The 24,863-nt window shown below is 42.8% G+C and overlaps 2 protein-coding genes across 5 annotated transcripts in view; one reads left to right on the forward strand and one right to left on the reverse strand.

Moving 5' to 3' along the window:
- Positions 1–21,440, reverse strand: part of EXOSC7 (exosome component 7) — a 105,488-nt gene extending 84,048 nt beyond the window's left edge. Inside the window, exon 1 of one of the 2 annotated variants that reach the window (XM_053714468.1) lies at positions 21,267–21,440. In XM_053714468.1, the coding sequence (XP_053570443.1) occupies positions 21,267–21,323 (57 nt within the window). In that variant the 5' untranslated portion in view covers positions 21,324–21,440. The remainder of the gene's footprint in view (positions 1–21,266) is intronic. The other variant, XM_053714467.1, reaches the window with a different exon arrangement.
- The window catches only part of ZDHHC3 (zinc finger DHHC-type palmitoyltransferase 3), a 161,695-nt gene continuing 158,245 nt past the window's right edge, over positions 21,414–24,863 (forward strand). For 2 of the 3 annotated variants that reach the window (XR_008402552.1, XM_053714464.1), the window contains exon 1: positions 21,415–21,599. The gene's annotated coding sequence lies outside the window, so the exon portion shown is untranslated. Of the gene's footprint in view, positions 21,600–24,863 lie in introns of all 3 variants that reach the window. The other variant, XM_053714466.1, reaches the window with a different exon arrangement.

Raw genomic sequence — 24,863 nt, forward strand, 5'->3', positions numbered from 1 at the left:
CCATATTTTATGGTAAATTTTTCTAGTTACAGGCTTTCTAGCCTGAATCAGAGTATCTATTACAGAATCTGAAAACCCACGCTTTGATAAAATCAAGCGTTCAATCTCCAAGCCGTCAGTTGGAGGGAAACCAGATTCGGATGTTCGAATGGACCCTGAACAAGAAGGTCCTGTCTCAAAGGTAGCTTCCATGGTGGAGCCGATGACATATTCACCAGGTCTGCATACCAAGTCCTGCGTGGCCACGCAGGAGCTATCAAGATCACAGAGGCCCTCTCCTGATTGATCCTGGCTACCAGCCTGGGGATGAGAGGAAACGGTGGGAATACATAAGCTAGGTTGAAGGTCCAAGGTGCTACTAGTGCATCTACTAGGGTCCCCTTGGGATCCCTGGATCTGGACCCGTAGCAAGGAACCTTGAAGTTCTGACGAGACGCCATCAGATCCATGTCTGGAATGCCCCATAATTGAGTTATTTGGGCAAAGATTTCCGGATGGAGTTCCCACTCCCCCGGATGGAATGTCTGACGACTCAGAAAATCCGCTTCCCAATTTTCCACTCCTGGGATGTGGATCGCAGACAAGTGGCAGGAGTGATCCTCCGCCCATTGAATTATCTTGGTCACTTCTTTCATCGCCAGGGAAGTCCTTGTTCCCCCCTGATGATTGATATATGCAACGGTCGTCATGTTGTCTGACTGAAACCTTATGAATTTGGCCTTTGCTAGTTGAGGCCAAGCTCTGAGAGCATTGAATATCGCTCTCAGTTCCAGAATGTTTATCGGGAGAAGAGACTCTTCCCGAGACCATAGACCCTGAGCTTTCAGGGATTCCCAGACCGCGCCCCAGCCCACTAGGCTGGCGTCGGTCGTGACAATGACCCACTCTGGTCTGCGGAAGCTCATTCCCTGTGACAGATTGTCCAGGGTCAGCCACCAACGAAGTGAATCTCTGGTCTTTTGATCTACTTGAATCGTCGGAGACAAGTCTGTATAATCCCCATTCCACTGTCTAAGCATGCACAGTTGTAATGGTCTTAGATGAATTCGTGCAAAAGGAACTATGTCCATTGTTGCAACCATCAATCCTATTACTTCCATGCACTGCGCTATGGAAGGACGAGGAACAGAATGAAGTACTTGACAAAAGCTTAGAAGTTTTGATTTTCTGACCTCTGTCAGAAAAATCCTCATTTCTAAGGAATCTATTAATGTTCTCAAGAAGGGAACTCTTGTTGACGGGGACAGAGAACTTTTTTCTTTGTTCACCTTCCATCCGTGAGATCTGAGAAAGGCTAGGACGATGTCCGTATGAGCCTTTGATTTTGACAGGGACGACGCTTGAATCAGGATGTCGTCCAAGTAAGGTACTACTGCAATGCCCCTTGGTCTTAGAACCCCTAGAAGGGACCCTAGTACCTTTGTGAAAATCCTTGGAGCAGTGGCTAATCCAAATGGAAGTGCCATAAACTGGTAATGCTTGTCCAGAAAAGCGAACCTTAGGAACTGATGATGTTCCTTGTGGATAGGAATATGTAGGTACGCATCCTTTAAATCCACGGTAGTCATAAATTGATTTTCCTGGATAGTAGGTAGGATCGTTCGAATAGTTTCCATTTTGAACGATGGTACCCTGAGAAATTTGTTTAGGATCTTTAGATCCAAAATTGGTCTGAATGTTCCCTCTTTTTTGGGAACTATGAACAGATTGGAATAAAATCCCATTCCTTGTTCTCTTATTGGAACTGGATGTATCACTCCCATCTTTAACAGGTCTTCTACACAATGTAAGAATGCCTGTCTCTTTATTTGGTTTGAAGATAATTGAGACCTGTGGAACCTTCCCCTTGGGGGTAGTTCCTTGAATTCCAGGAGATAACCTTGAGAAACTATTTCTAGCGCCCAAGGATCCTGAACATCTCTTGCCCAAGCCTGAGCAAAGAGAGAAAGTCTGCCCCCCACTAGATCCGGTCCCGGATCGGGGGCTATCCCTTCATGCTGTTTTGGTAGCAGTGGTAGGCTTCTTGGCCTGCTTACCCTTGTTCCAGCCTAGTATTGGTTTCCAGGCTGGTTTGGGTTGTGAAGTATTACCCTCTTGCTTAGAGGATACAGAATTAGAGACTGGTCCGTTTCTGCGAAAGGGACGAAAATTAGGCTTATTATTAGCCTTAAAAGACCTATCCTGTGGGAGGGCGTGGCCCTTTCCCCCAGTGATGTCTGAAATAATCTCTTTCAAATCATGTCCAAATAATGTTTACCTTTGAAAGGAATGTTAAGCAATTTTGTCTTGGAAGACACATCCGCTGACCAAGACTTTAGCCAAAGCACTCTGCGCGCCACGACAGCAAACCCTGAATTTTTCGCCGCTAATCTAGCTAATTGCAAAGCGGCATATAAAACAAAAGAGTTAGCCAATTTAAGTGCTTGAACTCTGTCCATAACCTCCTCATTTTTCTAGTTCCTCGAACCAGAAACACGCTGCCGTAGTGACAGGAACAATGCATGAAATTGGTTGTAGAAGGTAACCTTGCTGTACAAAAATCTTTTTAAGCAAACCCTCTAATTTCTTATCCATAGGATCTTTGAAAGCACAACTATCTTCGATAGGAATAGTAGTGCGTTTGTTTAGAGTAGAAACCGCCCCCTCGACCTTGGGGACTGTCTGCCATAAGTCCTTTCTGGGGCCGACTATAGGAAATAACTTCTTAAATATAGGGGGGGGGGGGGAACAAAAGGTATGCCGGGCCTTTCCCACTCTTTATTTACTATGTCCGCCACCCGCTTGGGTATAGGAAAAGCGTCGGGGGGCACCGGAACCTCTAGGAACTTGTCCATCTTACATAATTTCTCTGGAATGACCAAATTGTCACAATCATCCAGAGTAGATAACACCTCCTTATGCAGTGCGCGGAGATGTTCTAATTTAATTTTAAATGTCACAACATCAGGTTCAGCTTGATGAGAAATTTTTCCTGAATCTGAAATTTCTCCATCAGACAAAACCTCCCTCATGGCCCCTTGAGATTGGTGTGAGGGTATGTCAGAACAGTTATCATCAGCGTCCTCTTGCTCTTCACGCTTTCTCTGATAAGTAGGCATTTTGGATAAAAGATTTGCTATGGAGTTATCCATTACAGCCGTTAATTGTTGCATGGTAATAAGTATTGGCGCACTAGATGTACTAGGGGCCTCCTGTGTGGGCATAACTGGTGTAGACACAGTAGGGGATGATGTAGTATCATGTTTACTCCCCTCATTTGAGGAATCATCTTGGGCAATATCATTATCTGTTGCATTACTGTCCTTACTTTGTTTGGACACTATGGCACAATTATCACATAAATTTAAATGGGGAGACACATTGGCTTTCATACATATAGAACATAGCTTATCTGATGGTACAGACATGTTAAACAGGCTTAAACTTGTCAACAAAGCACAAAAAACGTTTTAAAATAAAACCGTTACTGTCACTTTAAATTTCAAACTGAAAACACTTTATTACTGAATATGTGAAAAAGTATGAAGGAATTGTTCAAAATTCACCAAAATTTCACCACAGTGTCTTAAAGCATTAAAAGTATTGCACACCAAATTTCAGAGCTTTAACCCTTAAATTAACGGAACCGGAGCCGTTTTTACATTTAACCCCTATACAGTCCCAGAATGAGGCTCTGTCTATAACTAGAAAGGCCCCCATCTGAAAAAGGTGTCCAACACAGTGCCTGCCGTTTTTCTAAACGTTCCCCAAGATTATAATACCAATAATTAGTTAGAATCTGCATAATATGCCTAGTAAAGCAATTGTTTTAGCCCAGAAAAATGTCTACCAGTTTTTAAGCCCTTTTTGAAGCCCTTTATTCTTTTATGTTTAACTAAGAAAATGGCTTACCGGTCCCCATGAGGGGAAATGACAGCCTTCCAGCATTACATGGTCTTGTTAGAAATATGGCTAGTCATACCTTAAGCAGAAAAGACTGCTAACTGTTTCCCCCAACTGAAGTTACTTCATCTCAACAGTCCTGTGTGGAAACAGCAATCGATTTTAGTTACGGTCTGCTAAAAATCATCTTCCTCTTACAAACAGAAATCTTCATCCTTTTCTGTTTCAGAGTAAATAGTACATACCAGCACTATTTTAAAATAACAAACACTTGATAGAAGAATAAAACTACAAAAAACTCTTAACCATCTCCATGGAGATGTTGCCTGTGCAACGGCAAAGAGAATGACTGGGGTGGGCGGAGCCTAGGAGGGATCATGTGACCAGCTTTGCTGGGACTCTTTGCCATTTCCTGTTGGGGAAGAGAATATCCCACAAGTAAGGATGATGCCGTGGACCGGACACACCAATGTTGGAGAAATGTATAATTTTGCTTATTTTTAAAGAACATTGCTCTGATTTTCAGACTCCTAACCAAGCCCCAAAGTTTTATGTGAATACCGTCAGCTACCTTCTCCAGCTTGATCCTGTTTGTGTAAAGGGTCTTTTCATATGCAAAAGAAGGGGGAGGGGGGAGTGTCTTATTTGCCACTTGCAGTGGGCTTTCCAACTGCCTTTTCAGCAGAGCTAAACTGAAAGCTTCTAGGTACGTTTTTAAACGGTTTTATACTGGATTTTTATATCAGTATCTGTGCATCTTATTCTTTATAGTAGTGTCTATTACATGCAGTTATATGAAAATGAGTGTATGCTGTCCCTTTAAACACTTTATGCCAAAGAGCTACACTTTTGCAGCATGAGCAATATAATTGTTAACAGTTGATGTTGTGCTTATCTGCTGTGTAATTAAGAGATCTGTTAAAGAGCTATAAAAGTTTAAAATGAAAATGCTCTAATATGTTAAAGTATTTTATTATTGCAATATTGCTTGCATTTAACCCCTGCAAACAGATTAAACACACAGTTAAAGTCAGCTCATGAACAGCAATACAATACTAGGAGCTAGCTGAATATACCTGGAAAAGCCAATGACAAGAGACAAATGTGTGTAGCCACCAATCGCAAGCTAGCTCCCAGTAATGTGGGATATGTACAAATAATTTTTCAACAAAGGGTACCAATATAACAAAGTAAATTTAAAAATAGAAAAAGGAAATTTATGCTTACCTGATAAATTTATTTCTTTTACGATATGACGAGTCCACGGATTTCATTCTTACTTATGGGATTACGCCTCCTGGTCAGCAGGAGGAGGCAAAGAGCACCACAGCAGAGCTGTATATATAGCTCCTCCCTTCCCTCCCACTCCAGTCATTCGACCGAAGTTAGGAAGAGAAAGGAAAAGCCAAGGTGCAGAGGAGACTGAAGTTTAACAAAAATAAGACCTGTCTTAGAAAAACGACAGGGTGGGCCGTGGACTCGTCATATTGTAAAAGAAATACATTTATCAGTTAAGCATAAATTTCCTTTTCTTTTACAAGATATGACGAATCCACGGATTTCATCCTTACTTATGGGATACAATTACCAAAGCTATAGGACACGGATGAAAGGGAGGGATAAGACAGGAACCTAAACGGAAGGCACCACTGCTTGAAGAACTTTTCTCCCAAAAACAGCCTCGGACAAGGCAAAAGTATCAAACTTGAAAAATTTGGAAAAAGTATGAAGAGATGATAAAGTTGCAGCCTTGCAAATTTGTTCAACAGAAGCATCATTTTTAAATGCCCATGAGGAAGCCACAGCCCTAGTAGAATGAGCCGTAATTCTTTCAGGAGGCTGCTGTCCAGCAGTCTCATAAGCCAAACGGATGATACTCTTCAGCCAAAAAGAAAGAGAGGTAGCCATAGCTTTCTGGCCCCTACGTCTTCCAGAAAAAACAACAAATAATGAAGATGATTGACGAAAATCTTTAGTCGCCTGCAAGTAAAACTTCAGGGCACGGACCACGTCCAAGTTATGTAACAGACGCTCCTTCTTAGAAGAAGGATTAGGACACAGGGAAGGAACAACAATTTCCTGATTAATATTCTTATTAGAAACAACCTTAAAAAGAAATCCAGGTTTGGTACGTAAAACCACCTTATCAGAATGGAAAATAAGATATGGAGAATCACATTGTAAAGCAGAAAGCTCAGAAACTCTGCAAGCAGAAGAAATAGCAACCAAAAATAAAACTTTCCAAGATAACTTAATATCTATGGAATGCATAGGTTCAAACGGAACCCCTTGAAGAACATTAAGAACTAAATTCAAACTCCAAGGGGGAGCTATTGGTCTAAACACAGGCCTGATTCTAGTCAGAGCCTGACAAAAAGATTGAACATCTGGAACATCTGACAGACGTTTGTGTAGCAAAATAGACAAAGCAGAAATGTGTCCCTTTAAGGAATTTGCTGACAACCCTTTCTCCAATCCTTCTTGGAGAAAAGATAAAATCCTGGGAATCCTAACCCTACTCCATGAGTAGCCCTTGGATTCGCACCAATAAAGATATTTACGCCATATCTTATGGTAAACTTTTCTAGTAACAGGCTTACGTGCCTGAATCAAGGTATCAATGACCGAATCAGAGAACCCTCGCATAGATAAAATCAAGCGTTCAATCTCCAAGCAGTCAGCTGCAGAGAAACAAGATTCGGATGATGGAAGGGTCCCTGAATGAGAAGCTCCTGCCTCAATGGAAGTTTCCACGGTGGCAGAGAGGACATGTCCACCAGATCAGCATACCAAGTCCTGCGAGGCCACGCAGGAGCGATGAGAATCACTGAAGCCCTCTCCTGTTTGATCCGAGCAATCACCCAAGGAAGGAGAGCAAACGGTGGAAACACATAAGCTAGGTTGAACGACCAAGGCATCTATCAGTTCGGCCTGAGGATCCCTGGACCTGGATCCGTATCTCAGGAGCTTGGCATTCTGACGAGATGCCATAAGATCTAGCTCCGGTCTGCCCCATCTGAGAATCAGGGTGACAAAGACCTCTGGATGGAGTTCCCATTCCCCCTGATGAAACGTCTGTCTGCTCAAAAAATCCGCTTCCCAGTTGTCCACTCCTGGGATGTAGATTGCTGACAGATAACAAGAGTGAGCCTCCGCCCACCGAATGATTTTCGATACTTCTGTCATCGCTAAGGAACTCCTTGTTCCTCCCCGATGATTGATGTAAGCCACAGTCGTGATGCTGTCCGACTGAAACCGGATGAATTTGGCCGCAGCCAACTGAGTCCAAGCGTGAAGCGCATTGAATATTGCTCTCAATTCCAGAATATTGATTGGAAGTAGAGACTCCGACCGAGTCCACACACCCTGAGCCTTCAGGGAATTCCAGACTGCACCCCAACCTAGTAGACTGGCGTACGTTGTCACTATCACCCATGAGGGTCTGCGGAAGCACGTCCCTTGGGACAGATGATCCGGCGACAACCACCAAAGAAGATAGTCTCTTGTCTCCTGATCCAGATCTATCTGAGGAGACAAATTTGCATAATCTCCATTCCACTGCCTGAGCATGCTCAGTTGTAGAGGTCTGAGATGAAAACGAGCAAACGGAATGATGTCCATAGCCGCCACCATCAATCCAATTACCTCCATGCACTGAGCCACTGATGGCCGTGGATTGGACTGAAGGGTTCGGCATGTATTCAGAATCTTTAATTTTCTGACTTCCGTCAAAAAGATTTTCATGGCTACAGAGTCTATAAGAGTTCCCAGGAAAGGAACCCTTGTCTGTGGAGTTAATGAACTCTTTTCTAGATTCCCTTTCCACCCGTGAGTCCTTAGAAAGGATAGAACAATTTCAGTATGAGACTTTGTCAGCTGATAAGACGCCTGGATCAGAATATCGTCCAGATAAGGCGCCACTGCAATGCCCTGCGGTCTGAGAACCGCCAGCAGAGAACCTAGAACCTTCGTGAAGATCCTGGGTGCCGTGGCCAACCCGAAAGGAAGGGCCACAAACTGAAAATGTTTCTCAAGAAAGGCAAACCTCAGGAACTGGTTATGATCTCTGTGGATAGGAATATGAAGATATGCATCCTTTAAGTCCACAGTAGTCATATATCGACCCTCCTGGATCAATGGAAGAATTGTCCGAATAGTCTCCATCTTGAAGGACGGGACTCTGAGAAACTTGTTTAGACTCTTGAGATCTAAAATGGGTCGGAACGTTCCCTCTTTTTTGGGAACCACAAAAAGATTTGAGTAAAAACCCTGTCCCTGTATTGGGGCAGGACAAATTACTCCCATAGTGGAGAGGTCTTTTACACAATGTAAGAACGCCTATCTTTTTATCTGGTCTACAGACAATCGTAAAAGAAAAAACCTTCCCCTTGGGAAGGAATTTTTGAACTCCAGCTGATACCCTTGAGACACAATTTCCAGTGTCCAGGGATCCTGAACATCTCTTATCTAAGCCTGGACAAAGAGAGAAAGTCTGCCCCCTACTAGATCCGGTCCCGGATCGGGCGCCGCCCCTTCATGCTGTTTTGGGAGCAGCAGCGGGCTTCTTAGCTTGTTTACCCTTGTTCCAAGTCTGGTTGGGTCTCCAGATGGACTTGGTTTGTGCAAAATTCCCTTCCTGTTTAGCAGAAGTAGAAGAAGGGATTCCCTTGAAGTTTCGAAAGGAACAAAAATTACTCTGTTTACCCCCTGTTTAGCTGTTTTATCCTGAGGCAGGAGATGACCCTTACCTCCCGTAATGTCAGAAATGATTTCTTTGAAGTCAGGCCCGAACAGGGTCTTTCCTTTGAAAGGAATAGCCAAAAGCTTTGATTTAGAGGACACATCCGCAGACCAAGATTTAAACCATAAAGCTCTTCGCGATAAAATGGCAAATCCTGCATTCTTAGCTGCCAGCTTGGCGATCTGAAAGGCAGCATCCATAACAAAAGAATTAGCCAACTTAAGGGCCTTAATTCTATCTAGTATTTCCTCTAAAGGAGTCTCAGTCTTAAGAGACTCTTCTAAGGCGTCAAACCAAAAGGCAGCCGCAGTTGTAACTGGTGCCGTCGGTTGTAATAGAAAACCCTGATGAATAAATAGCTTTTTTAGAAGACCCTCCAACTTTTTATCCATAGGATCTTTGAAAGCACAACTGTCCTCAATAGGGATAGTTGTACGCTTAGCCAGGGTAGATATAGCTCCCTCCACCTTAGGGACCGTTTGCCAAGAATCCCGAACAGTGTCAGCTATAGGATACATTTTCTTAAAATTAGGAGAAGGTAAGAACGGGATACCCGGTCTTTCCCATTCCCGCGTAACAATTTCCGAAATTCTCTTAGGTACCGGAAACACATCAGAATAAGAAGGAACCTCTAAGTATTTGTCCATCATACACAATTTCTCTGGTGGTACCACAATAGAGTCACAATCATCCAGAGTCGCTAAAACCTCCTGAAGTAACAGGCGGAGGTGTTCTAGCTTAAATCTGAAGGACATGACGTCCGAGTCTGTCTGAGGTAACGCACTCCCTGAGTCTGAAAGTTCCCCCTCAGACAGAAGTTCCCTACCCCCCAAATCAGATCCCTGGGAGGACACATCGGAGATAGCCATCAAAGCATCAGAAGTCACATGAACCAAAGTGGCTTCTGTCCTGCTGCGTTTGCCCTGTAACACTGGCAACTTGGATAAAACTTCTGTAAGGGTGGATGACATAACTGCAGCCATATCCTGCAGAGTAAAAGAAGTGGACGCAGCTGAAGAACATGGCGTCACTTGAGTGGGTGTTAAGGACTGTGACGCTTGGGGAGAAAGAATTGGCATACCCCGAGTCTCATCAGTCTGAGAAACATCCTGAGCCATATTTTTGTTAAAGAAAATTCGCTCTTTACATTGCAATGCCCTCTCGGTGCATGAGGGACAAAAAGTAAGCGGGGGTTCCACAATGGCATTTAAACACATGGAACAAGTACTGGCTTCAAGGTCATCCATAGTAAAAAACAGAAAATTATATTCAGTTATATCAAACACTTTTTACGCACGATCTTGTTAAAGAATAAAAACAACTGTGTCTTTAAAAAATCATTGCGCAGCACACTGTGCGGCTGAAAACACTTATAATTGTGGCCTTGAAAAATAAAGGTCTCAGTTATACGTATCCCATGAATAGTGAACTAACTCTTAAAGGATAACTGCACCTTCAAATTTATACTTCAGATATAACACCTCGCCACAGCTCCGCTGTGGCGCTTACCTGCCCCCTCTCTGAGACAAAGAACGTCACCTGTGCAGCAGAGTGTCTAGACCGCCTGAGTTCCAACTACCCATGCGGTCCAGACAGAACGCAGGAGTCAAACATCCGACCGACTCCCAGACAGGCACTGCGCTGATTCTACTTGCGCGTGAAAGAGTGCCCCGCCCATCGTGGGCGTATCAGAGCGGAACCCCCGTGCGGCTCATTACTTTATAATGAAAAACAAAAATGGAGCCACCGGAGTATCGTTGCACCTCATTAAAGTGCCCAACATGAAGCCAGTCCCCCTGTCCAAGACACAATAATCATGCCGCAAGCATATTTAAAATTATGTGGTCTCGGGGTGTTCACCACCCCGAGAACCCTCAGCGTCAGCCCACACATGAAAGGGTTAAAATAGTGTTTGTCCATCTTACTTTTTACCCTCATATTTTCATTATCCCATAATGACAGCAGCCTTCTCTGTTTACCCCCAGCCATATCCTGCTCCGAGATATAATAGGGCACAGACATAGGTCAGCTTATAGATAGAGACAGTACTTTCTGAGGTACCAAGTGTCACAGAAAATAAAAGACTGTGCATACCTCCATGTTGAGTAACAACATGACTCGTCCCACACTGCAAGAGGTCCTTCATCTCCTCCAGGAATCTGTGGGAACAAACTGGGTCTTAGATAAAACTTGCTAAGACCATATTCATCAGGGCAGCCCCCATTGGAAGTCACAGAGGACGAATGTAATCTGCACAGACCCTATAGCTGTACCCTGAGTAAAATAGTACACACTGGCACCATTTGAAAATAATAAACTCTTGATTGGAGAATCTAAACTTACACCTCACTTTACCTCTTCCTATCACTAACACAGGCAAAGAGAATGACTGGAGTGGGAGGGAAGGGAGGAGCTATATATACAGCTCTGCTATGGTGCTCTTTGCCTCCTCCTGCTGACCAGGAGGCGTAATCCCATAAGGATGAAATCCGTGGACTCATCATATCTTGTAAAAGAAATAAAGTGACTGTAAAATAAACTTATTTAAAATATATTATTTACATCTACATTACCATGAAACCACTACATTTTTTTTTTATTATGTTACCTCAATTATCACAAATCATAATTTTATTGGTACAGTGTTTGATTGTTTTGCTCAGTGTGCCTAGAGCAATGCTTTCCAAACTGTGTGTCGTGACACATTAGTGTGTCGGCGGCAGTGTGTAGGTGTGTCCCTGCTTCAGCACAAATTTCTTTTAATTGAATTTTTTTTTTACATTTTTTTTTTGGTTTCTGACTTGCCGTCTGCCTGCTATGCATATCACATGGTTGACACGTGATTGATACCTAGTGGGTCATAGATCACCTTAAGCTATTGGCGCAGCTCAGTGGGAACTGAAACTATTCCCATTGGTGGCTTTGGCGGCACATTAGCTCGTGACTGCATGTGTAATCTCAAAAATCGGCTTATGACTGCATGTGTAGTCAGTGAGTAGGATAGCAGTGTGTTTGCAGCGTGGGCAGTAGTCAGTCGGACTTGCAGATCTTTGAGGGCAGCAGCTTAAACGCTGAGCTGAAGTCAGAATTAAAATTGTTGGGGTATTTTTGGAGCTAGCTCCCAGTATTGCATTGCATTGCTGATGAAATGCGAGTGTCTTTATCCAATATTCCACAAAATATTCAGAAACTGTGTTCATCCCATCAACCTCATACATTCCATTAAAATAGTAAGTAGCTATTGGTGTTATTAAACTTTTTTTAATTCTTGCACATACATACTGTTACTTGTAAATACATTTCGTTATAATAATTTATGTATGTGTCCGTATCTCTTAAAACAATTTAATTTAACCTCCTGTTTGCTGCTAGTACAACTGAATTACTGTGTCGCAAAATGATGTAGGTTTAAAAAGTGTGTCACCAACATTAAAAGTTTGGAAAGCTCTGGCCTAGAGGGATATGGCTGCACCTCACAAATGAAACCCACACTAGGCCGAAACGTACGTCTGGGGTTTTGCCGTTTCGTTCAGAGGGGGATTGCCTGGTTTTTCGGGACTGGACTGCACCATTTAGTCAGGATCAGACTGATATACTGCAGTAAAGTTATACTCTGTGAAAGGCACATGTTGAACACAAAGAGGCTGCTTCTAGGGTTGTAACTAGCCATAGAACAAGCTATTATGCTATTGTTCATTCCCAGGTTGAGCGCTTCTCTCTTTTTGTATAGAATATATTTCTGCTTCCAACTTTTTAGATTAGATATGCATTATGCATTACATATAACTCTTCAAAACTACCTTTGTAAGGCGCCTAAAAGTAAATATGGAGTGGATCCTTTAAAGAGACATGAAACCCGAAATTTTTCTTTCATGATTCAGATAGAGAATGGAATTTTTAACAACATTTCACTTTACTTCTATTAACTAATTTGCTTAATTCTTTTAGTATCCTTTGTTGAAGAAACAGCAATGCACATTGGTGAACCAATAACATGAGGCATATATGTGCAGCCATCAATCAGCTTGTGAGCCTACCTAGGTATGCTATTCAACAAAGAATACCAAGAGAACAAAACAAATTAGACAATAGAAGTAAAAAAAAAAAAAAGAATTGTGAAGGGAAAATAAATGGTTTTCATGTCCATTTAATTATTTCACACTTCTGCAATTATAGATGGCGAGAACATTTCTAATCAGTATATTATCCGTTTGAGCCATTTCAATAAATATAGGGACGGTGTAAAAGCCAGAACGGAACAGGCCGGAACAGGTCTTTTATGAAGGAATTTGATTCAAAATATAATGGGATGTGTTAGACTCTTGAGAACAATTTTAGGAACAATAATCTTTGTGCTATAATATTTGATTAACCCTTTAACTACCAAAATAATGTCCTGAACCAAATATAACAGCCCGGAACAGCACCTTCCCAAAAACCCAAATACACCAAATTCCCAAGTCACCCATGACTAAATGTAATAAGTGTAATCAGCCACATTCCAATGCCTGAAATACGCTTTTTCATGAAAAGTATCGTAACGGCACCTTCCCATCAACATATACAAACCAAATTCACCAGCCACACATAACTAGATGTGATAAGTGTAATCAACCACACATCATCCACAGAAACCACATTCCAATACCCGTTCTGGCCGGTAATAAGCTTTTTCATGAAAAGTGACGGAACGGTACCTTAACATTATGATATCTGTTCCGGCCTTTAATACGTTTTTTTATAAATAGTGACGGAACAGCACCTTCCCAGAAAACTAGATACATAAAATTCACCAGTCACACATGGCTAAATATAAAAAGTGTAATCAGCCACAAACCATGCACAGAAACCACATTATGATATCTGTTCCGGCGAGTAATATGCTTTTTCATGAAAATTGATGGGACAGCACCTTCCCAACAGCATATAAAGACCAAATTCAGCAGCCACACATAACTAGATGTGATAAGTGTAATAAACCACAAACCATCCCCAGAAACCACGTTCTAATACCCGTTCCGGGCTGTAATACGCTTTTTCATGAAAAGTGATGGAACAGCACCTTCCCAGCAACATAGACAGAACTAATTCACCAGCCCCACATAACTAGATGTGATAAGTGTAATCAACCACAAACCATCCACAAAAACCACGTTCCAATACTCATTCTGGCTGGTAATACGCTTTTTCATGAAAAGTGACGGAACGGCACCTTCCCAGCAAACCAAATACACCAAATTCAGCAGTCACACATGACTAAATGTAATAAGTGTAATCAGCCACAAACTATCCACAGAAAACATATTATGATATCTCTTCCGGCATGTAATACACTTTTTCATTAAAACTGATGGAACAGCACTTTCCCAGCACCATTTACAGACCAAATTCAGCAGCCACACATAACTAGATGAAATAAGTGTAATCAACTACAAACCATCCACAGAAACCACGTTCCAATACCCGTTCCGGCCTGTAATACACTTTTTCATGATAAGTGATGGAACGGCACCTTCCCAGCAACATATACAGACCAAATTTACCAGCCTCACTTAACTAGATGTGATAAGATTAAAGTGAATGTTAAGTTTTCAAATCCTGAAGCCTCCTAACACTAGTTTAGCACTTCGCTATTCCAACCGCTAACTTTTTAAAATAAATAAATAAACAATTTGTATAATAGTTTAAAAAACAACTTATCTCCGGTTTGAGATTGAACTCCTCCCATCCGGCACTTCCTTGAAAGCGCGCACCCGTGGAGCTCTTACTATGCGCCCTTACTATACGCATGCGTTCCAAACTGATGTATGCTTTTAACGCATGCGCATATTGTGTACAACAAACCCGAAGTATGTGTTTCCGACGTTTCCAGGGCAACAGGCAGCTGCAGCTTTGTGCTGACGTCACCAGAATTCCTCAACATGACAGCGCTGCCATGCTCAAAATGACAGCGCTGCCATGTCTGCCGACGAGATCTCCTTATCTGACAGGGAGCCCTACACCGGGGAGCGCTGGTCTCCGGTTGGTGCAGTGGCTGAAGATGCCGAGGAGCAGGCCTCAAACCTGGCAGATGTGCTGAAGGGTGAAGTCGGTGGTAGGTCTGTTGGTCTGCTAGCGGTGACCGGGGAGATGGCGGAGAAGCTGAGAAAGCTGGAGGAAGAGCAGGACCTGCTCAACTCGTCGCTGCTGGCCCTAACATCTCACTTCGCTCAGGTACAGTTCTCGGGCGGAGGGCAGCGAGAAAGAGTCTGCTGGCTGAGCTGGAGGATTTTGCATTCAAGGGTAGCCCTCTTCTGTATATCCCCCATAACAGGCAGCCTACTGTGTTAAATCCCCCGGCAGGCAGAGCTGAAAGTATACTCTATGAGACACGCATGCTCTATCGATACAACATAGACTATGTTGTATCGATAGAGCATGCGTGTCTCGTGGACACGCATTGCTTCCGAAAAGGAGATTCCCATGTAACGCATGCGCAGAAGAAGTGCATGACGTTGTAAAAAAGGGGCTGGACGCCACAGGGTGGGAAACACTATTGGAAATCCTTGATGTCAATCAACCACAAAAAAAGGAACTAAATGGCGGGTGGAGGAAGCGTGATTGAAAAAACAATAGTATAAGGTATTTTTCAACTTACAATTTTAAGACCTGCAAAAACGATGAATGAAAGTCCCCCTAAATTGTTTTGATTAAACATATGGCGTAAACAGGTATGGTTGAGTTGACATTCACTTTAATCACAAACGACCCACAGAAACCACATTCCAATACCCTTCCGGACGGCAATACACTTTTCATGAAAAGTGACGGAACAGCACCTTACCATCAAACCAAATTCACCAGTCACCCATGACTAAATGTAATAAGTGTAATCAGCCACAAACCATCCACATAAACCACATTATGATATCTGTTCCGGCCTTTAATACGCTTTTTTAATGAAAAGTGACAGAACAGCACATTCCCAGCACCATATACAGACAAAATTCACCAGCCACACATAACTATAGCTATAATAACTTTAAACAACCACAAACCATCAACAGAAACCACGTTCCAATACCCGTTCTGGACAGTAATACGCTTTTTCATGAAAAGTGGCGGAACTGCAGCTTCCCAGTAAACCAGATACACCAAATTCACCGATTACATATGACTAAATGTAATAAGTGTAATCAACCACATACTATCCAGAGAAACCACACTACAATAACCGTTCTGGCTTGTTATACGCTTTATCATGAATAGTGACTTAAGGGCACATTCCCAGCAAACCATATAGACCAAATTCACTAGCAACAGATGACTAGATGTAATCAGCCACAAGCCATCCACAGAAACCACATTACAACATCAATTGTGGCCTTTAATAGGCTTCTTTATAAAAATGAATGGAAAGGTTAGCTGTTTAACAGTTTCAGCACTCAGAAACAGATGAATTGTGGAGATATTGAGTAGGTGGTTGCGACAGGATGAAGAGAGCAATTAGGATGTGGGGTATGAAGGACAAATTGGAGTCAAGTGTAACTCCTATGCAGCGGACTTGGGGTGATGGGAAGATAGTGGTGTTGCCAACATTGACAGAAAAGTTAGAAAGTTAGAAACTGTAGTAGAATTAGAAGGAGCTCAGTCTTGAACATATTGATTTTTAAGTGATGAGAGGCCATCCAGGAATGCCAGATAAGCAGTCGCTGATGAGAAAAAGGACAGGAGAGAGTGCAGGGGTGGTTGAATCCATTGGGTAGTATCACGGCGTGCGGCAGCACTGATCCGGAACCGGAACCATAGGAAGGCAAAAGGTCATCCAATGAGGTGAGAGCTACACCGGAGTGCCGTAGCCGGGGAGATCAGTCCCAAAACGAAGCACACTTAGAAGAAATGAGGCAGGCACTACTCGGGGTGTAAAATATGATGAAATATTTATTCTGTGAACCACCAAAAGTAAAGTTGTGGAGGCTTAAAAACATTCCAGCAAGATACAGACTCACAGACAACAGACGGCCTGACGCGTTTCGCGCCCCCTAGTGGCGCTTAATCATAGGCTAAGTTGATGGAAGCTAGAAAAGCCTTATATACACATAAGAATTAACCCTTTCCACACCAACAATAAAAATATAAAAAAAAAGATATACTTATACATTGTAAGGCAATTGAACCAAGGACATATGTACCGAGAGAGAGAGAGACAAATAATACCACAACTCAAAAATTAGCAAAAAACAGAGAATCAATCATAAATAAATAATAATAATAATTATAGATAAGGGAATGACATAAGAGCGCAGTAGAACATAGATAAAATATCTGATGTACATAGGCATGATTCCTTCTGCAAAAAATTCTACACATAAATTGAACATAGAGAAAATGGCCATAGACCTAATAATTCAAAACATATTATCTAATATGATATCAGAATAGATTTAATGGGGCCTGTTAGATAATAAAAGAGTGTATATATATATATATATATATATATATATATATATATATATATGCTAGAATCTAATTGGCAATAAAAAAGTTGATATCACATTCCTTGTTCATACCATTTGGTATTCTGGTAATTTTAGAATCCAATAAATTTCTTTTCTATCCAAGATTTTATTTTTATTGCCACCTCTTGGGGGTAGTACAGCTCTATCTATAATTTGTATTGACATATCTGCTATATGACTAAAATGATAATAATTAAAATGATTGGCCACTGCTGAATCAACAAAATCATTTTTGACATCTCTGGTATGTTCCCCATATATGGTTCTTGCCTCTCGTGACGTTTTACCGACGTACTGACTCTTACATAAATTACAAGTAAGTAAACCACATATGTGGTCCTACAATTAGCATAAAAGTCTATCTTGTAGGTTTTGTCATCGTAGGTAGAAGTAAAGCTATTTCCAACTCTTATGTTGGTACAAGTGGTGCATTGCCTGCCACCACATTTAAAATTGCCCTTTTTGGACAGCCAACATGAACGATTTTGGTGATCCTTTGATGTAACCACACTAGGGGATAATGATCTAGCTAAAGTTTTAGGCTTTCTAGAGACAAATGTACAATTATCAACAAGTGGTTTTAAGACAGGGTCAACCATTAGTAAGTGAAGGTGTTTCTTAAGTATATTAACTATACTAGTAAATTGTGATGTGTATTCTGTAGAGAATATAACAGATTCTCCTGATATGTTTGTTTCAGACCGCTGATTTCTATCAGACCTGTAATTTTGAGTTTTTACATATTGTCTACATTTTTCCAAAAGGTTTGGGTTGTATCCTCTCTTAACGAGTCTATTTTTAAGTTCCAAGGATTGTTCCTCAAATACATTATCAGACTTCGTATTCCTAGGCAGTCTGATAAATTGGCCCTTGGATATGGCTTTAATTAAGTGACCTGGGTGTTGAGAGCTGGCATGCAGAATAGTATTTCCAGCAGTACTCTTTCTATAAGTTTTTGTCATGATCAAACCACCAGCGGTGTACAGTGTGAGATCCAAAAAATGAATTTCTTTATCATTCATTTCACCTGTAAATTTCAAACCCATATCGTTGGTACTGAAATAAAGTAACAGGTCATGTAAAAGTTTTGCATCCTTATCACTGCGCACCACCAGAAGCAGATCATCTATATACCTGACGAAGAGTTCTATCCGCTCACACCAGGGGTTGGTGGGGGAGTAAACATACATTAGCTCCCACCAAGCAACAAAGATGTTAGCAAAAGCCGGGGCAAATTTTGCCCCCATGGCCGTTCCCCGTATTTGCAGATAGAACTCTCTGTCAAAAGAAAAAAAGTTATGCGTTAGCAGAAATCTCAAAACATCACCTATGTACAATCTAACTGAATTTTCTAGCCCACATTCCCTGTCCAAAAAGAAAATCAACTGCCTTAATGCCAAGGTACTGAGGAATACTAGTATAAAGGGATGTAATATCTGCAGTAATCCAAAAAAAAGAAATTCATTTTTTGGATCTCACACTGTACACCGCTGGCGGTTTGATCATGACAAAAACTTATAGAAAGAATACTGCTGGAAATGCCATTCTGCATGCCAGCTCTCAACACCCGGGTCACTTAATTAAAGCTATACCCAAGGGCCAATTTATTAGACTGCGTAGGAATACGAAGTCTGATAATATATTTGAGGAACAATCCTTGGAACTTAAAGATAGACTCATTAAGAGAGGATACAACCCAAACCTTTTGGAAAAATGTAGACAATATGTAAAAACTCAAAATTACAGGTCTGATAGAAATCAGCGGTCTGAAACAAACATATCAGGAGAATCTGTTGTATTCTCTACAGAAACACATCACAATTTACTAGTATAGTTAATATACTTAAGAAACACCTTCACTTACTAATGGGTGACCCTGTCTTAAAACCACTTGTTGATAATTGTAGATTTGTCTCTAGAAAGCCTAAAACTTTAGCTAGATCATTATCTCCTAGTGTGGTTACATCAAAGGATCACCAAAATCGTTCATGTTGGCTGTCCAAAAAGGGCAATTTTAAATGTGGTAGCAGGCAATGCACCACTTGTACCAACATAAGAGTTGGAAATAGCTTTACTTCTACCTACGATGACAAAACCTACAAGATAGACTTTTATGCTAATTGTAGGACTACATATGTGGTTTACTTACTTACTTGTAATTTATGTAAGAGTCAGTACGTCGGTAAAACGTCACAAGAGGCAAGAACCAGATATGGGGAACATACCAGAGATGTCAAAAATTATTTTGTTGATTCAGAAGGCCAATCATTTTAATTATTATCATTTTAGTCATATAGCAGATATGTCAATACAAATTATAGATAGAGCTGTACTACCCCCAAGAGGTGGCAATAAAAATAAAATCTTGGATAGAAAAGAACTTTATTGGATCCTAAAATTTACATACCAGAATAGCAAATGGTATGAACAAGGAATGTGATATCAACATTTTTTATTGACAATTAGATTCTATTATCTAACAGGCCCCATTAAATCTATTCTGATATATTAGATAATATGTTTTGAATTATTAGGTCTATGGCCATTTTCTCTATGTTCAATTTATGTGTAGAATTTTTTGCAGAAGGAATCATGCCTATGTACATTAGATATTTTATCTATGTTCTACTGTGCTCTTATGTAATTCCCATATCTATAATTATTATTATTATTATTTATGATTGATTGATTCTCTGTTTTTTGCTAATTTTTGAGTTGTGGTATTATTTGTCTCTCTCTCTGGGTACATGTGTCCTTGGTTCAATTGCCTTACAATGTATAAGTATATCTTATGTTTCATATTTTTATTGTTGGTGGGAAAAGGGTTAATTCTTGTGTGTATATAAGGCTTATCCAGCTTCAATCAACTTAGCCTATGATTAAGCGCCACTAGGGGGCGCGAAACGCGTCAGGCCGTCTGTCCCTCTTTTGTCTGTGAGTCTGTATCTTGCTGGAATGTTTTTAAGCCTCCACAACTTTACTTTTTGTGGTTTACAGAATAAATATTTCATCATATTTTACACCTCGAGTAGTGCCTGCCTCATTTTTTCTAAGTGGCTGAATCCATAGCTACTGATGGTGAATCTGGTCTGTATATGTTGCTGGGAAGGTGTCGTTCTGTCACTTTTCTTGAAAAAGCGTATTAGCGGCAGGAACAGGTATTGGAATGTGGTTTCTGTGGATCATTTGTGATTGATTACCCTTATCACATCTAGTTATGTAGAGCTGGTGAATTTGGTCAGTATATGTTGCTGGGAAGGTGCTGTTCTGTCAATTTTCAAGAAAAGCGTATTACAGGCCGGAACAGATATCATAATGTGGTTTCTGTGGATGGTTTGTGGCTGATTACACTTTATACATTTAGTCATATGTGACTGGTGAATTGGATGTATCTGGTTTGCTGGGAAGGTGCCGTTCTGTCACTTCTCATGAAAAAGCGTATTACAGGCCAGAACAGGTATTGAAACATGGTTTCTATGGATGGTTTGTGGTTGATTACACGTATTTCATCTAGTTATGTGTGGCTAGTGAATTTGGTCTGTATATGTTTTTGGGAAGGTGCCGTTCCATCACTTTTAATGAAGTCCGGAACAGATATCATAATGTGGTTTCTGTGGATGATTTGTGGCTGATTACAATCATTACATGTAGCAATGTGTGATTGGTGAATTTGATGTATCTGGTTTTCTGGGAAGGTGCAGTTCCGGGCTGTTATGTTTGGTTCCAGAAACTATTTTGGTAGTTAAAGGGTTAATTAAATTTTACACCACAAAGATTATTGTTCCTAAAATTGTTCTCAATAGTCTCTAACATATCCCATTACATTTTGAATCAATTTCCTTCATAAAAGGCTTGTTACATTATATATATAAAGCTAGCACTTTAGTAAATAACCTTCTATATATTATACAAATTAAGCAAAGCATTACCGAACAGGGTTAATTGATTCTTAATAATTCAGCTAAACAATTAAATATTTATTTTACTTTTTCACTGAGGCTGCTCGTTTAATACTTCCACCACCAGTCTGGCCCTCTGAACATTAATTTCACATACTCCAATTAAAATATACATTCAGTGGAGGGTAGTTTGTTTCAGACATTAAATTGTCACACAACGCAGAAGTTGTATCCCTGGGTGCTCACCTGAACCCCGTGCAGAATGTACACCTTCTCTGCCTCACTCAGTATCACAGTCGCCATGCTGCAACATCTGCCATACACTCTAGAGCGTCATTAATCCGCGACACCATTCATCAGCACCCAGCGCATTTGCCCACACACCGACCTCTTGCCAGGACCTATGCATCATCAATACGCTGACACGGACCCTCCACCGTCTACCCTCCCCTCTTGTGCAGTAGAAGGTGCGGCGGTGGTGCCCTAAATCTACCCTGTAGTCACCTCTTAAATGAGCGGGTGAGAGATTCCGGGCAAGGCACCGGTCTTTCAAGAAGACTAAGAAAGCCGAGAGAGATTGTAAGTTTCATTAAGGTATCTAGGGTTGCTTTGTGGGAGGGACATGGGCTTTCTAGTGTTGTTTCCTGTCAGTGACACGAGACTCCCAGGGTAACTGTGTGTGAGAAGTGGGGGATCCGCAGGGCAGCTGCGTTGAGGGGTGTGGGATTTCCAGTGCTCCAGTCAGAGCTACTGACAATGAAATCCATGGTCATCTGTGTGTGAGGGACAGTGAAACTTCTGGTCACCTGTGTGTGAGGTACAATGAAATTCTATGGTATCTGTGCGTGAGGGATAGTGGATTGCTATGTGTGAGGGCCAGTGGTACCCCAAGCTACTATGTGTGAGGGCCAGTGGTACCTAGGGTTGCCACCCGTCCCTTAAAATACAGAACCATTATAAGTTACACATGCTGCAGGGTGTACAGGGGGTAATAGGAATAGTGCTGTCCAGAAACACAATACATGTTCCTCCCTGCACACCCTGCAGCATGTGTAACTCATAAGTGTCCAGGAAAACATGGCTGAGGTGGCAACCCTAGTGGTACCCCAAGCTACTATGTGTGAGGGCCAGTGCTCCACCAAGCTACTATGTGTGAGGGCCAGTGCTCCCCCAAGCTATTATGTGTGAGGGCCACTGTGGCTGAGCTCTGTAGCAACCCAAGGGTTGCAGGTTCGTTCCCCGGCGAGGTCCACTCAGCCTTTCATGCTTCCGAGGTTGATAAAATGAGTAGCGCCTTGAGACCCTTACGGATGATTAGCCACGCTTTACAAGTACTCAATAAATACATACATACATACATACATACAGGGCCAGTGGTACCCCAAGCTACAATGTGTGAGGACCAGTGCTCCACCAAGCTACAATGTGTGAGGGCCAGTGCTCCACCAAGCTACAATGTGTGAGGGCCAGTTGTCCACCAAGCTATTATGTGTGGGAGGTCTAGTGGCCTCCCAGAGCTGCTGTGTGTGAGGTCCAGTGGCCCCCCAGAGCTGCTGTGTGTGAGGTCCAGTGGCCCCCCAGAGCATTTGTCGTGTGTGAGGTCCAGTGGTCCCCCAGACCTGTTGTGTGTGAGGTCCAGTGGTCCCCCAGAGCTGCTGTGTGTGAGGTCCAGTGGCCCCCCAGAGCTGCTGTGTGTGAGGTCCAGTGGCCCCCCAGAGCTGCTGTGTGTGAGGTCCAGTGGCCCCCCAGAGCTGCTGTGTGTGAGGTCCAGTGGCCCCCCAGAGCTGCTGTGTGTGAGGTCCAGTGGCCCCCCAGAGCTGCTGTGTGTGAGGTCCAGTGGCCCCCCAGAGCTGCTGTGTGTGAGGTCCAGTGGCCCCCCAGAGCTGCTGTGTGTGAGGTCCAGTGGCCCCCCAGAGCTGCTGTGTGTGAGGTCCAGTGGCCCCCCAGAGCTGCTGTGTGTGAGGTCCAGTGGCCCCCCAGAGCTGCTGTGTGTGAGGTCCAGTGGCCCCCCAGAGCTGCTGTGTGTGTGAAGTCCAGTGGTCTGCCAGATCTGCTGTGTGTGTGAGGTCCAGTGGTCCCCCAGAGCTGCTTTGTGTGAGGACCAGTGGTCCCCCAGAGCTGCTTTGTGTGAGGACCAGTGGTCCCCCAGAGCTGCTGTGTGTGTGAGGACCAGTGGTCCCCCAGAGCTGCTGTGTGTGTGAGGACCAATGGTCCCCCAGAGCTGCTGTGTGTGTGAGGACCAATGGTCCCCCAGAGCTGCTGTGTGTGTGAGGACCAATGGTCCCCCAGAGCTGCTGTGTGTGTGAGGACCAATGGTCCCCCAGAGCTGCTGTGTGTGTGAGGACCAATGGTCCCCCAGAGCTGCTGTGTGTGTGAGGACCAATGGTCCCCCAGAGCTGCTGTGTGTGTGAGGACCAATGGTCCCCCAGAGCTGCTGTGTGTGTGAGGACCAATGGTCCCCCAGAGCTGCTGTGTGTGTGAGGACCAATGGTCCCCCAGAGCTGCTGTGTGTGTGAGGACCAATGGTCCCCCAGAGCTGCTGTGTGTGTGAGGACCAATGGTCCCCCAGAGCTGCTGTGTGTGTGTGAGGACCAATGGTCCCCCAGAGCTGCTGTGTGTGTGTGAGGACCAATGGTCCCCCAGAGCTGCTGTGTGTGTGTGAGGACCAATGGTCCCCCAGAGCTGCTGTGTGTGTGTGAGGACCAATGGTCCCCCAGAGCTGCTGTGTGTGTGAGGACCAATGGTCCCCCAGAGCTGCTGTGTGTGTGAGGACCAATGGTCCCCCAGAGCTGCTGTGTGTGTGAGGACCAATGGTCCCCCAGAGCTGCTGTGTGTGTGAGGACCAATGGTCCCCCAGAGCTGCTGTGTGTGTGAGGACCAATGGTCCCCCAGAGCTGCTGTGTGTGTGAGGACCAATGGTCCCCCAGAGCTGCTGTGTGTGTGAGGACCAATGGTCCCCCAGAGCTGCTGTGTGTGTGAGGACCAATGGTCCCCCAGAGCTGCTGTGTGTGTGAGGACCAATGGTCCCCCAGAGCTGCTGTGTGTGTGAGGACCAATGGCAGGATACATTCCAGGTTTGTGTTTGCAAGTGTGTTTCAGGTTGTTGATGCTATGATATACGTAGGCCATGCACTTTTAATATTTTTTTTTTAACTTGTTTTGTTGACATAAGTTGTTTGATGAAGATTGTTTTTACGCTCAGATTGTTACATTTACCTGACTAGATTTAATTCAGGAAGTGTTACAGTGATGGAGCAAACTGATTGAAAGGGAAAGCAGCCTGCAACCTTCTAGCTAATCTTAACAGCCAGAACAAGAATTTTTATTCAGAACTGTGTGCCGGTCTGGGCAGATTTATCTTGCCTTCATATCTGTTATCCTGTCCCTTCAATGAAGTGGTTATCTGGCTGCCCTTTAAACACTTGGAGCCTGGAACCATCTCTCTTTGTCTTTTCCTATTGTGTTTCTCTTTCCCTCTCTTTAAAGGGGCAGTAAGCGTACAAACTAAACATAGTGCAGAATTATATAACATTAGCTTACCGGCAGCTTTATACATTAAATTATTGCAAATAAATTATATATAAAAGCTCCTTTTACCAGAATGCTGCTCTTTGCTCTACTGAGTGGGTTTTTCCACAGCGCATCCGGCAACACTGTTTAGTCAGTGTGCCCGGTCGCGCCATTAAAATTAATGTAGCTCACTCCTGCTACTAGACCAGAGCGGGAGCGAGCTACATTAATTTTAATGGCGCGACCGGGCACACTGTGACTAAACAGTGTTGCCGGATGCGCTGTGGAAAAACCAGACCCACTCAGTAGAGCAAAGAGCAGCTTTATACATTA

Source organism: Bombina bombina, chromosome 5 (genome assembly GCF_027579735.1).
Source record: "Bombina bombina isolate aBomBom1 chromosome 5, aBomBom1.pri, whole genome shotgun sequence".
NCBI classification, from domain to species: Eukaryota; Metazoa; Chordata; class Amphibia; order Anura; family Bombinatoridae; genus Bombina; species Bombina bombina.